Source organism: Mesoplodon mirus (genome assembly GCF_964341445.2).
Source record: "Mesoplodon mirus genome assembly, chromosome: 15".
In the NCBI taxonomy this organism is placed as follows: Eukaryota; Metazoa; Chordata; class Mammalia; order Artiodactyla; family Ziphiidae; genus Mesoplodon; species Mesoplodon mirus.
This window is the reverse complement of record NC_138991.1, coordinates 32,623,282-32,637,213: the sequence shown is the minus strand read 5'-3', so window position 1 is coordinate 32,637,213 and position 13,932 is coordinate 32,623,282. Positions and strand designations below refer to the sequence as shown.

General features: G+C 55.4%; 1 protein-coding gene across 1 annotated transcript; it reads right to left on the bottom strand.

Annotated features, from left to right (window-relative positions):
- Positions 1-2,491: 2,491 nt before the first annotated feature.
- Positions 2,492-13,496, bottom strand: NPTX2 (neuronal pentraxin 2; the record flags this gene model as incomplete). Its single annotated transcript, XM_082645347.1, has 5 exons — positions 2,492-2,719; positions 3,750-3,929; positions 5,607-5,851; positions 11,042-11,258; positions 13,071-13,496. The coding sequence occupies 5 exons, from the start codon at positions 13,494-13,496 to the stop codon at positions 2,492-2,494; spliced, it is 1,296 nt and encodes a 431-aa protein (XP_082501473.1).
- Positions 13,497-13,932: the final 436 nt, after the last annotated feature.

The following is a 13,932-nucleotide window of genomic DNA, read 5'->3' as shown; positions in this document are numbered from 1 at the left end:
CCCACATCGCGTCAGGAAGTACTTTGGTCCCGTGTTCTGGGTTCAGAGCTTCTCCAGTTGTAGGAAGTTACCTGGCTCAGCAGGGGTTCAAAGCCCTTATGCAAAGTTTTGCTCCTGTTAGAAGCAGTGCCGGGGAATCAAGTAAGGTAAGCTCAGTGTCTGGCATGGGTATGAAATAAGGTAACTCCTCGGTGCCTTTCAGGGGGAGATCTGAGTAGCTTCATCATGAAGGGGATTCCAAATAAATTGCTCTCCACCTGACCTCAGCACTTTGGATTCCAAAGACCCCCCAAGCAGGGAATCTGGCCTAATTTCATGTTCAGCCCAACACTAATGATTGAGTTCCTGCCAAGTCATAACGTACAACATTGAAAATAGACTCCAGGAACCTCAGTGACCCAGTCATGATCTTGGTTTTAGAAGTCACGGCTTCCATTTTGGCCCATCCAGTACACCAAGCGCATTGCGTCATTTGGCCCCAAGATTGGACTCTGCTCCCTTAGAATAAAAATTTAGACATTGCCACTTGGGACGGGGACAAGCTGAGTTATACCCTGCAGCTACTGAAATAAAGATACAAAAATAGAAAGTGGGGGTGAGGGAGGCATACCTAACGTTTGTGGAGATGGGGAAAATATCAACACACCTGCCAGGGCCAGGTGGACACAGAGAGGTAGCACGGGGAGAACACATCGGCCCTCAGAGGTCCCCTCGGAGCCAAAAGCCAGAAGGCAGGGGGTGGGTGGAAGGGCCTTCGGAGCCACAGGCCGGCTTGTATCCCAGCTCTGCCCTTTGTCAGCTGTATGATCCCAAAGTCACTGTTTAATTGTTCCACGTATTCACCTGTGAATTGGGATGAACTCTTTCAGGGGGTCGTGAACAGGATTAAACGAGATTTTAATGCAGAGCACACAGAGTAGATGCTGAACAGGTGTCACATCTGGGACAGGGCACTGAGGGTCATCTAGCTAAGCTTGATTCCCAGTTGAGATGACAGGGACAGGCTGGGGACAGAGAGGCTGGGAAGAGCCTGCGGGGCATCCCCAGATGGAGCCTGGAGTTGAGGAGGGAAGGGCACAGTCCAGCACCACACCCTCCTCCAAGCGTCCTCAGCTCCCCTGGGGCCACCCCCTGGGGCTCGGCCCAGTCTAACCAGAGAGGACAACCTCCTGCCAGGGTTTGCAAAGCACTAGCCCTCGCTGCCCTCAGCCCCGGACAAGGAGAAAGCAGACATCAAGGCATCTTCCAGTGCATTTTAATCAAAATTCCATCATCAGAAGAGTTCTTGTAGCATACAGTGTTAGGATGGGCATGTCGACTTGGTCCTACAAATGGAATATCCACAGATTTGCACTTCAAACATGTATGAAAAATAAAATATATAATATTTAGCTGTATAAATTTCCCCACTAATCACCTTATCTTTAAAATAAATTACTACCTCTGTCCAATAAATTAATCAGCCTGGAGTCACTAAGCAGACATCAGCCAAATGACATCCGTTTCCTGAAAACATTCTGGGGGAAATACTGGAGACAGTCAAATGCTTACAGGAATCAACATGAATTAAAACTAGCACGTCCAAAAAAAAAACAAAAAACAAAAAAAAACTAGCACGTTCCTCACGGTGGGGCGAGACATCAAAAATGGGAGCCAGCTAATGGCTGCTCTTTTCTGTCGGGAAAAAAAAAAATCATTTCTCCAAACCACACCGAATGGTTGTAAAAGCTGCAACTGAACTTTTGGCACCAGTGGAGAAAAGACACCTTTCAAAGCCATACCCAACCAGGATTCTGCCAAAGCATGGGTCAGAGAGAGAGGTGACAGAGGGGGAGGGACAGCTGCCATGGCCCTTCTCCGTTCTGAGTTCCCACTCACAGCCCCCTCTCTGGAGCCATGGATGCCCCCTCCACCTTGGAGAAGGCAGGGCATTGTCTGGGCAGCCTGCCTTCCTCAGTAAACTCAAGAGTTCCTGGGACGGAAAGATTCACAGCATAAAGAACATCAAGAGAAAGGCCCTTTTGGGGGGAGGGTGGAATGGGGTGGGGGGCGGTTTGCTGCGTGCTTAGTTGACAGCAGGGTGTACTCAACACACAAGGGATGTGGCCACTCCAGCGGGACGGATGCACAGCCTCTGAAGGGGACGGACAGACGGCGCACACAAGACACCAAGGATCCGAGAGGGTGGGCAGGGCTGGGGTGCGCTAGCATTTACAGGAGTGCTGAACAGGGCTTTAAGGACAAGAGTCCCTTCACAGCAGAAGTCAGAAATCCACCCACCTGCGGCTCAGGGCTTCTTCCCCCTCCCCCAAACCAACAAAATCTTGGTTAGGAAAAAATAAGCTGGTGACAAACGCCTCAGGGCTTAGAGATGCCCTGGGAACGGGCTTTGGGGGTCCCAGCACACTATGGCAGGAGGCTTATACACAGTTCCACCGTGGGAGTAAGGGGAACGGCCCGACCCCCGCCTCCTGGACAGAGGAGCAGGTGGCTACAAGTCAAGGAGACGCTCCTCGCAGGTCTCCACTGGCCACTTTGAAGCCCCTCCAAACACATCCACGTTGTTGTCCACCCAGGGGATGATGTTGCCCGGCATGTTCGTGGAGCAGTTGGCGATGTTGATGATTTCTTGTGCACGAAGGACGCGGTCCCATATGTTGAACTGGCTGAGCTCCCCCACGAATGCCTGCGTGGCATCGAACCTGCCCCCAACCATGTCCTGGGAAAGAGGAACAGACTGCATCGGGGCAGGCTCACAGGCAGACACATCTGCTACCTGTCCCAGTGCGTGACCGGCTTCAGGGGAGGTGGGGGGGATGCCAGCCTGGGAGGGAGATGGGGACTGGGGCATCTTCCTGACTCGCCAACTCAGATCACAGCCCGTGACCACTGATTCCTGCCAGGTCCAAAGCTTTAGGGCACGTCAGGCCTGGGAAATGGCGTGACTCAAACCGGCCCATTTTAGGGAGGGAAAACTAAGCAGAGAGATCCTTGCCCAAGGCCCCAGAGCGAGGACTGGACCCGGGTCTCCAGACTCCCAGCCCCTCCCAGGGGAGAAGAAACAGGGTAGTGGGGAGCGGGGAGAGCCAAGGGCCCAGACTCAAAGCCCCCCAGAGGACCTGCAGTCTATTCCCTCATTTTCCACCAGGAAACCCCAAACACAGACTGAAACATGAATTCTCATCTGCCCAAGAGCAGACGGCCTCTGCCCCAGATGGCAAGTTTTCTGAGCGTGGTCTCTGAGGCCTGGCCCCATCTCACCCACAGGCGTTATTCCCCAGGTGCCCTTGCTGGGGATCAGGGTCGTGACCCTGAGCTGGCAGCTCCTGGAAGATGCCAATACCAGCCAGTGCCCGGCATCCAGAGTCAATGCAGTGGTTGGCAGAGGCCAAACAGCTGGAGAGATGGCCCGGGGTCGCTACATAACCCTGGGACTCCAGGGTCACTCCTGCTCACCTGTATTGGACAGACTCCATTCTAGAATCTGTCTGAACCCACCACACCGACTTGGTCCCTGCCAGAAAGGGCAGGATGTGTCCCCATCCCTGCTCTCATCCCTTAGGCCACAGGATAGCACGGGCTGAGCCGGCAGGGATGCTAGCCATCCAGGCTGGTCGTCGCGCTGTGGTGGCCAGGGCCAGGTCCGGCAGGCAGACAGACAGCTGAGCAGGGCCAGGGGCAGCCCGCAGGCCCGGCCGTGTGCTGCTTGGCCTGCCAGCCGCTCCTCCCGGCACCCCACCTGCACCCACCTGCTCCTGCCCGAGAATCAGCACACCACCCGGCTTGATGGGGTGCCACGGGGCCAGGTTCTCCCCGGTGCCCAGCTTCTCCCCATCCTGGAAGGCCTCCCACATGCCGTCCCGCGTTGTCCAGGTGACACAGATGTGGTGCCACTTGCCATCACTGACAAACAGGGGCAGCTGTGCGACCTGTGGGCGGCAACGTGCAGGTGAGGGCCCCCTTGGGGTTCCCAGGAGTCTGACCTGGGGGGACGGAGCCCCTGGGCCCACTGCTGCTCCCCTTCTATGCTCTGTGGGTAACATGCCCGATCTTGCCCAGCTCAGAGTGACCCCTTGGGCTGGAGACACCACGTGTGTCACAGACTCTTAAGAGGAAAGGGGCAGCTTGGGTACACACCCTGACCCCAGGGTGACCTGCTTTCAACTGGACACCCTTGGACCTGGGCTTGGTTAAGGGACTAGGATTCTGTGCAGACCAAGCAAATGTGACAGACGGCTCACCACCCCGCATACGGGTCCTGAACATCCCTTACTGGAGAACCTAAAGGGAAGTCAGGACTCTACTGGACCAGTTTCTTTGGAAAACAGACCAGGCATCTACCCTCTGCACGCAAAGTCCCTTGTGGCACTTGGGGATCTGCATGTATGTGAGTGGAGGCGGGTAGGGGGATGCGCGTAGAACTGGGGGAGGGCCTTTCCCACCCACACTGTCTCCTGGCAGTCCTGTGAGCGCTCTACGGACCAGTTCGCCTGTGAAGCACTGTGTTGTTACTACTGGTGTCCTAGCAACCCGGAGTTCCCTCCCAGAAACGGGCTATTTACACGAGAGGAAAACAAGGCTCTCCGCCTTGCCTCGTCCAAGGGTGTTATTTAGAATAATTAATCCCTAGCTCAAGGATGTGGTCACCGCTGGAAAGAGCCCTGAAGGTGGATTCCACAGCGTTTCTCACTTCAGTCCCAGCCAGGGCAGTTTCGTAAAGACAGACAGGGTTACGGAGGCCATTGCCTGGTGAGCGCTCTGGGGGCTCAGGCAGCCAGGGGGCTGGTGCAGCCGTTCACCACTCAGCTCCAGCAAGGAGGGTGTGAGGGTGCAGTGCGGGTGACGTGGAGCCTGACTTAAGTTTAGGTGAGGCTGTTGGAGGGCCCCGCAGATGCTCAGAGCTGATCTCTTGAGAAGACCGCGTTCCTGAATGTCGAAATAAGCCAGTCCATCAGAAAGGGGACATTTACTCTGTAAAAGGCAGGACTATAGGGATGGGGACAGGTGGGTGGTTGCCATGGGCTGCGGTAGGAGCAGGAGGTGACTACAAAGGGCAATGAGGAAATTTGGAGGATGATGAAACTGTTCTAGATTTTAATTGTGGTGGATACAATAATTGTATGCATTTGTCAAAACTGGTTGAACTATACACTAAAAAGTGTAAATTTTATTGTCTATAAATATATTTCAAGCCCCCCCCCACTAAAAGATGTGCTCATGAGAAATATCACACACTCATACACACACACACACAAATACCCTCCCCTAATCGGTGCAGCCCCGGGGAACAGCCCTCACTGACCGGCCTGAGGGTCCGTGACAATTCAGGCTAGCACGCAGAGACCCAGCTCGTTCTGTTCCTTCTGTGGCCTCTGTGCCTGGACCCTCTGCTGCTTCCTGGCAGGATTCACAGCTTGGATCTCCACAAGCTGCAGCTGCCTGCCCCCCGCCCCCTACCCAGCCACCTGCCCAGAGTGGGACTGAGTCAGGGCAAAACTGTCCCCACTGTGAGGAGGACAGCCCCGTGGCCAGACGTCAGGCTTCCTGCAACATCCCAACCTCGGTGGCCACCAGGATGGGGGGGTGGCCGTCCCAGCAGGCCTCACCTTGTCGTTGATGAGCAGCTCAATGGGGTTGTTGCCCCACTCTATCAGCACGATCTCGTTGGCCTGCCCGGGCACCGCGTAAGAGAACGGGGTGCCGATGCCCGGCGAGGCGCTGGACCGCAGCCACAGGCAGATGGTGAAGGCGTACAGCTCGGGCAGAGTCTTCTTGACCTTGCCGTACAGGTAGTTCGTGCGGAGGGGGAGGGACACTTTGAAGGCATCAGGCGACTTGAAAGCACTGTTGCCTGGGGTGTGGGAGAGAGGGGCAGCAGCATGTGAGCCCCCCCCCCACTTCCCTCTCAACCACAACCCAGAGCGGCAGCCCACCCGGACCCCCGCCCGGCCTACCCGCGGGTCCCCCAAGCAGTGGAGCACCTGCTACTGACCGGCTGCTGTTCAGTGCTGAAGCTCCAGTGGGAAACAAGCATATCCTCACTCTTGGAAGCTCAAGGAAGTGGGTAGGGGCAAGCTGGATTTAACTTTCTGGTTAAATTAAGCCAGAAACCCTGCTCCTTCCACTGTTTGCTTGAAATCCCGGCCCCTTCAGCAGGGCTGGGTCAGGGGCCTCCTGGGCTTGGAGACAGGACATCTTACAGGAACCCAGGCGCTCCATAGACACTTGTCTCTCAATGAGTCCATGTCACTTCTCCCCCTGAAGAATCACCACCGCCCAAGGCGACGGAGCCAGGCACACATGACTCGGCACTACAACTTAACTCAGAAGGGGCTTTTGGACTAAATCCCTGGTGTGAATTGCTTTGCTCATGATTTGCCCTGCTCTCCTCAAGAGGAAACCAAGTTGATGGACCGTCTTCTGCAGTCTGGAAGCAATGGGAGGCAGGGAAATGCAGACGCTCCCTCTCTACGGAGGCTACCCACCCGCCGGGGTCTTGACCCTTGAGGCCTGCTTGGGGCCGTCCCCATGTAAATGGCACTTCCCAGACCTTTTGAAAACGAGTGATACTCTTAAACAGGTCTAAGTCATTTTCAGTACAGTTTTGATTTAAGCTCAAAATTAATGGCAACATCATAAATAAACACGCAAGAAGGCAAGCCCCTGCCTGGTTATCACAGATCTCAGAGTTTGCAGGGGACTGGTGACTCCAGGAGCTGTCACGGCAAAAGCTTCCCTCTTATTTGGGAACCAGGCGCTGCCAGGGAAGGAACCTAAATGCCTTTCATTCATTCAACAAGTATTTATTAAGCACCCACAAGGGGCCAGATGGTCCCCATCTCTGTCAAAGACAGGCAGGCTCTCCCGGCCTGGAACCAAACTGCCCATGTCACTGGTGGACTAAATCTGTCCCTTTCTTGCCCCGCTCTGTAGAACAGGACCCAGAGTGGATGAACTTTCTCCGTCACAATCCCCCAAACTCATTTTCTGCCATGGTAAGGAACACGTGAGAGAAGCTCTTCGGTGCCACGGTTCACACCTACCGAAGGACCTTCTGCAAAGGAAGGCAGCAGGGCCCAGTGTCACCCTTCCAACCTCTCCGGAACAGACAGCATAGAAATACTAGAATCTGGGCTTCACACGTAGTATTTACTTCTATCTGCTGGTTGTGCAGTCTTGCCTGATCCATCCGGACCTCCCAAGGCTGTGGAGCACCTGGCAAGGGCTGGGAAGACTTTGTTGCCTGAGGAAGCCGAGGATGGGGCCAGGCTAGAGGTTAGGCTGACACGGGCCCCACATAAGGCTGAAGCAGAGCTAAGAGAGAGAACCAGAAAGCCCCAACTCCCCGATTTTGCAGGCTGCACAGTGGGGGCACCGTGGGACTTACCCCAGGTCACGCAGCCCGTGAGTGACAGAACCAGGAACAGAAGTCCCTCTTCCCACTACGCGCAGCTGTGAGTATTTAATCTGCAAATGCTCGTGTTTTCACGAGATGTGATTATCTAATAGAGAGAAATGGCTTCTCTCCTTGCAGGTGGGCAGACTTGCTGACTTAATAAGGCTCGGTGTCAGTAATTTCGTTAGCTCGTTGACAACAGAGGTTTCATCAGCGCTGGGAGAGCCGAGGGGTGGCCATACCTCGAAAGCCGGTGCCCTCTACTTATATAAAACAGCGTGGAGGTTCAGAGGAAACTCAGTTAAAACCAATTAAGGAATGAAAAGCCCTGACCAATAAATCAGAGACTGCAGGTGGCAGACAAGCCAAGGAGGGGGGTGGCTTGAGGCCAAAGAGACAAGGGTTCCAACGTTTACTTCAACTCTGAGCTCGGCTCTGCCTGGCTGGCGGACCCGGGTCTGGAGGCAGCCACAGATGAGGAGGTCTCACAATAAAGAAAACGAGCACCCGTGGGACCTGGGTGGCAGGGGCACACGCAGGGTTGGATGCACACCACTGGGCTGGGAGGAGCCTCCCGCCCAGCATGGCCGGAGCTCACATGCCCCTCCAGGCTGCAGCCTTCATGACTCTGGTCCTCGGGGGTCACCACTAACCCCAGCTCTGCAATCTGCCAGCCACGTGAATGCAGGCATCACTTAGCTCTGACTCAGTCCCTCGTCTAACTAGATCCCATCTCACTGGGTTGTTGCAGGGGTTACAGAGGATAGAGAATGTGGAGCTCAGAGGCCAGTGTCTGGTGCAGAACAGGCACTTAACGGGCAGGGGACGATGCACTGAAGGCCAGAGCACCCCAAAGCCCCCACTTTGCATATGGTGGAGGTCTCTCTCCTCTGGGCTCAGCAGGATACTTCTAAGGAACACAGTGTATATCTTACTCATGGCATATTTGGGGCCTGGGAGTTTGCATATCCCTTCACACTTGTCTCATACATGACAGACATAAACTCAGAACTGCCCAGAAGGCAAATCAGTCAGCAGATGGTAATTTCCCTCAAAGACTCATCCCATGGCTGGGGGAAGCAAACAGGATTCGAGAATTCTCGTGGTGGGGTCAAAAGGCAGAGGACAGCAAAAGGTGAGCTGCTGCCCAGTGCCAGGGCCTGCGGGCTCTGCAAGAATGGCCAGCCAGGGGACTTAATGTCGTGCAGTCCAGCTCTAGTTCGAACACGGACTTCCCCTCTGGGCCAGATGAGCTCTGAGGGCTTTCTGTAGCACCAAAGAGCATGGGTGCAGGAATCAGACTGGCTGGGGTGAGGCCTGACTGTTGCTTTCTGGCTGTGAACAGACAGGCTAAGGATGGGAGGGAGAGTCACAAAGTGGCATCTCCTGGGTGGCCCAAGCCATGATGAAGAAACTTAGAGGAAGCCACGTGAAATTCACAACCTCCCTGGAGTCACAGAACAAAACGGGGAGGGGCGGGATTTATGTGACTGCGGCTGCTCACCAGCCGGTCCCCTCTCCCCACGACACGTCTGGCTGAGAACCTCGGAGCACTTTTCTGGTCTATGAAATGGGTATAACAGGAATCCTGTCTCCACACTCTAACTCAGTGGACTTCTACTAACCCACTTCTATTAACACACCTCCTTGTAGCCACTCGGCTGCCATGATGCACGGGGTATACAGCCACCAAGGTCTCTGGCAAAGCCCTCCCCTCATTCTACAGCCAACCCTGCTTCAAGCTACTGAGTAACTGCAGTGTCCCTGCTCCCTCAGCCTGCAGGTTCCAGGTCCCATGAGGGCGAGGCTGGGCAAGGGAACCCGAGCCACCCTCCCCTGGCCCTGACGCTGCCTTCCTCTCCTCCTGTTCTGTGACAAAGGCCTGAGCTGCAGTTGCCTTGCCTCCAGGGAAGGCTCTTGAGACCTAATGAGCTTCCTGAGGTCACCCAGCAACGGAGGTGGGGCAGAAAGGACTTTTTTTTTTAACTCAAGAATCCAAGTGTAATAATAAGAGTAAGGAAGGAAGGACAGACTTTTCTGGAGGGAGAGAACAGGAAAGGGATGAAGGAGACCTGTGACTTCTGGGATGCTGCTGTAAAAGCGACTAAATCAAATGAAACGGAAACACCATCCCCTTGGGTGACTCCATCTGGCCCTGCGGAGCCGACGTCATTGAAAGAGTAAGTGGACATTCTGCCAGTGGACATTCACCTACCCATTCATAAAACTGAGTCATGAGAAATTGCCCTTGTCAGGTTAGTGTATCTGAAGACTACAATCTTATATCCACTACCAGCAGACCTAAAACTTCACACCCAGTGCAAGCTGAATGACCTAGGGCCCTTGATCCCTCCCCTTCCTGTCTGTGGAAGAAACTTACCCACCAGAATGTGAGCAGAGAAGAGAAAGATACTCAGAATCTGCTGCAGGGGCTAGTTAAGAAGGGACTGAAATGCCCACCTGGCAGGAGGTCAGGGATTAGGTTGTTTGTCCCAGCCGATCCTGAGTGTCTTGCTTTTCCACGGACAATGCCAGTGGGGCTGGGGGCAGGGTTAATTCTGGAAATGGCTGTTATCAGTCACCCTGATTGTCTGCTTGCTGTTCATGCATGCTGTGCAATTTGGATTCGCATAGTAGGAATAATACAAATGGAAAGTGGTCAGTAATGTCTCACCCTAGAAAGACATTAACGACAAGCTCTTCTTTGGAGACCTAGCAATCCAGTTTAAATTCATCAGCCATAACTGGGCAAGGAGGAAATTGGGCTAACACAAACACTTCTTGCTGGGACTACATAAGTACAACCTATCAGGTACAATGGTCTCTAACCTGGCTAAAAGAAAAGCCACCTGGCTGGTCACAACTGACCCAGCTGGATTTCGGGACACGTTTTCCTAACCAGAACCTAGTCCTGTTTATGAGCACTATTTTGCTATTACAATTGGCTGAGGAATCCTTTCCAGAATCTTCAGAGCTATAGTACATCTGTTAAGTCAGATATTCCTATAATTTATCATGCAATAAAAGGAATATGAGTAAGTCTAACTACAGACTATAAAACAACAACAACAAAAAACAGCCATGAACCATGTAGTGCCACAATCACCACTGAAAACGGGGGCCTGAGCACAAGTGATGAAAACCAGGCCACTCCCATCAGCCATCAGCCCCCTCCATCCCCACCATCTCTGACAAGTGCCAACAAGGCCAAGTCGGCCCACCTGTGGGGGAGAAACCCCAACTCTGTGCACCATGAGATGACTCAGGTTGAAAAAGCAACACTTCGTCTGAGCAGCGAGAGGCAGAAGGGAGAGGTGGACTGTTGATTGGATGGTAAGGAGTCAGGTGGTTTTCTGCACCCAGGACTGAAGGTTCAGAGGTGACAGAAGAGCAGCCTCAGAGCTGAGCAAACTCAGGAAACTCGGGAGCAGAGCCACTGCCCAAGAGTCAGCAGGCAGGGCTCTGGGAGTGGCCTCGTCTGTCAATGGGCAAGAGGGCTGTGCTGCTGACCCCTCCCGGCCTGCCCTCCCTTACTCTGAGCCCCACTTCCAAGCCAAGAAGGGGCAGCCAAGAAGGAAGACAGTGGGCTGGGGGGCCGGATGGATGTCAGCCAAGGGGCCACAGAGACACTGGTGAAGCACTCACCTCGCTCCAGCTCGGTCACCCTCTGCAGCAGCACATTCAGGGCGCTCTCGGTCTTCTGGCGGTGAGCCGAAGTCTCGTTGTGGAGCAGGGACTTCTCGTCCTCCAGCTCAGCCACCTTGCTCAGCAGCTGCCTCTCCAGCTCCCCCAGCCGCCGTTGGAGCACCTCCCGAAAGTCGCCGGGCAGCGCCGCGCTGGACACGTTTACTCGGAGCTGGTGCTTTTGGTGGGGGAGGAGCGGACACAAGTGGGAGAAGTATTAAGGCCAGTTAAAAAAAAACTGTGAGGGGCTTCCCTGGTGGCGCAGTGGTTGAGAGTCCGCCTGCCGATGAAGAAGACAGGGGTTCGTGCCCCGGTCCGGGAGGATCCCACATGCAGCGGAGCGGCTGGGCCCGTGAGCCGTGGCCGCTGAGCCTACGCGTCCGGAGCCTGTGCTCCACGGCGGGAGAGGCCACAGCAGTGAGAGGCCCGCGTACCGCAAAAAGAAAAAAAAAGAAAGTGTGAGATGTAGCTCTAATGGCCCCCCCACACGGGGAGAAGCTTCCAAAGTGGGAGTATTCAATAGTGCCAGTGGTAGGAAGGGGAGCATTTCACTGATGCTTTTTTTTGGTTGGGGGTATGGAAAGGATTTCATAGTCAGACAAGAATTGCTCTGCTGCGATACTTGAAACTTAGGAATCTCATTTCCCCGCTGAGAAAGCTATTTTTCTCCTCTTACTAAAAGGTCAAAAATTTAACCAACATCTGTCATTCTCAAGTAAAGACCAAAATACAGCTAGGATTAAAAGAGAGAGAGAGAGTTAATCAAATGGTCCTCAAAACTGATGAGCTTTCATCTACCCCCACCCCCCCCGCAAGCTCCAGTATGGCACAAAGGTGCGTGACTAGGGTGGCAGGGATGTTACTGGAAAATGAGAACTCTAAAGCGTGACTATTCTGAATTCCAGAAATCTTTGCTTTTATTTCTTTCACTCCTCTACCATTTTGCTGGCTCTGAAGGCAGCCAGCCACTGTCTAGCCATGAGTCCTTGGCAAGCTATTTACCCCCTCTCTCTAAGTGCTCCAAATTTTAAATGCAGATTATAGGATCTGCCTCAGGGGGTTGTCGCACGGGTTAAAATTAGATAATATGCCTGGCGCATATTTAGTGTTCCAGAAATGTTAGCTGTTATTAATCATAATGAATCGAAGTATATACAGATGCTGGAAATACTGTATTTAGCCATCACGCCACGGGAAACTCTCAAGTAATTTTGCAATAATTACCACCTGTAATTGAAACCTAGTTTTGCGAAGTAGTATTTTGGTAAACGTGTATAACAGAAACATCCACACTGCTTAAACAGGGCGGAAAGTAAAGATAGAAATTAAATGAACATTTCTCTCTCAAAGTTCCAAACTGCATACGCCTTCCAAGAGAGAAGGGAATAAGGTCCCTTCCCCCAAAGCAATCGGGAAGGGCACCTTAGATCCGCTCAATTTGGGGACAGTGGCTTTGAAGTTAACCAGGTTTCCTCCAAGTCGCGTCTAGTATGGCCGGTGACCCGCCCGCGCTCGCCTCCCGCCGAGACCCCCGGACCACCACCTGCTCTTGTCCAGCCCAACTTGATTTATGAAAGGAAACACCGGACGCCCAGGGCTGCTGACCTCACGCGGCAGCCTCACGTCACCCGACAGAAGCTTCACGAGCGCGTCCTGCTAGGGGAGACTCGGAGATTTGCAAAGAGAGAGAGGAGGCCATCCGCGTTCGCCAGCCCGGACCTCGGGAAGTGAGTGGCCGCACAGCTGGCAGTCCTGGCGCGCGGGGCGATTTAACCCTTCCCTTCCAGTAAGGAGGTGGGGAGGAGGGATGCGAGCCAAGCAAGTAAGTTCCGGAGCAGGACCGAGAACGCCCCTGACCTCGAACCCAGCTCGCCCTGCTTCTGAGCGCGTCCGCGCGGCCGTGTTCCGCACAACCTGGTGGCTGGACCATGCGCCCCTCCTCTGCCCTGAGCCTCGGGGACGTTAACCCAGGGACCCCTCGCCCTGCTACCTCGAGGCTCTCCAGGCGGTCCTTGAGGGTCTGCAGTGAGCGGCTGAGCTGCTCCACGACGTGGCCAGGGTCCCGCGGCAGGTCGCCCATGGTGTCCTTGCCCGAGGCGGCCCGGCCTGGCGCCTTGCCCCCCGCAAGCCCCTCGCAGCGCGCCAGCTTGGCCGTGAGCTCGCGAATGGCCTCGCGTTGCGAACCCAGCGTCTCCTTCTGCTGCACGACGGTCTCACGCAGCTGCAGCACCGCGGCCCGCAGCTCCTCCTCGGGGCTCAGTGCGCCGCCCTGCATGGGCATCGCGGGCAGTGGGCAGCCGGCGCGCGCCGCCTCCGGGGGCAAAGCAGTGCACACGAAGCGGTTGCCGGGCGCCGGGCCGTCTTGGGCCCCGGCGGCCACGGCGAGCGCCACGCCAGCGGCCAGCAGCGCCAGCATCCCGCCGCTGCCGCGCTCACTCCAGCATCCGCGGCCGGGCGGACTAGCGGGCTAGCGGGCGCCGTCGGGGCGGGCGGAGGGGGCGCCTGCGCGGAGGGCTGCGACCGGGCGCGCCGCTCGAGGGCAGCGTGAGCGCGGGAGCCCGCGGAGCCGCCAGCCCTCGTACAGCTCGCACGCTGTGCCTGGCTCCGGGCTCTGGCCAGGCCGGGCCCGAGCGCCCTTTCTTAAGCTGGAAGGGTGGGGGGGCCCCAGCGCATGGGGAGCGGCGCCGCGAGCTCTGATTGGCCTGGCCTGGTGCACGTCACGCAGGGGGGGGGGCCGAGGCGCCTACTCGCGGAGCGGCGGAGCGGCGGAGCGGCGGACCTGGGGGTGGGCGTGTGGGCCATAGCTGAGGCGCGAGCTTGGGCCCCCGGGTCCCACAGGACCGAGGGGCTGA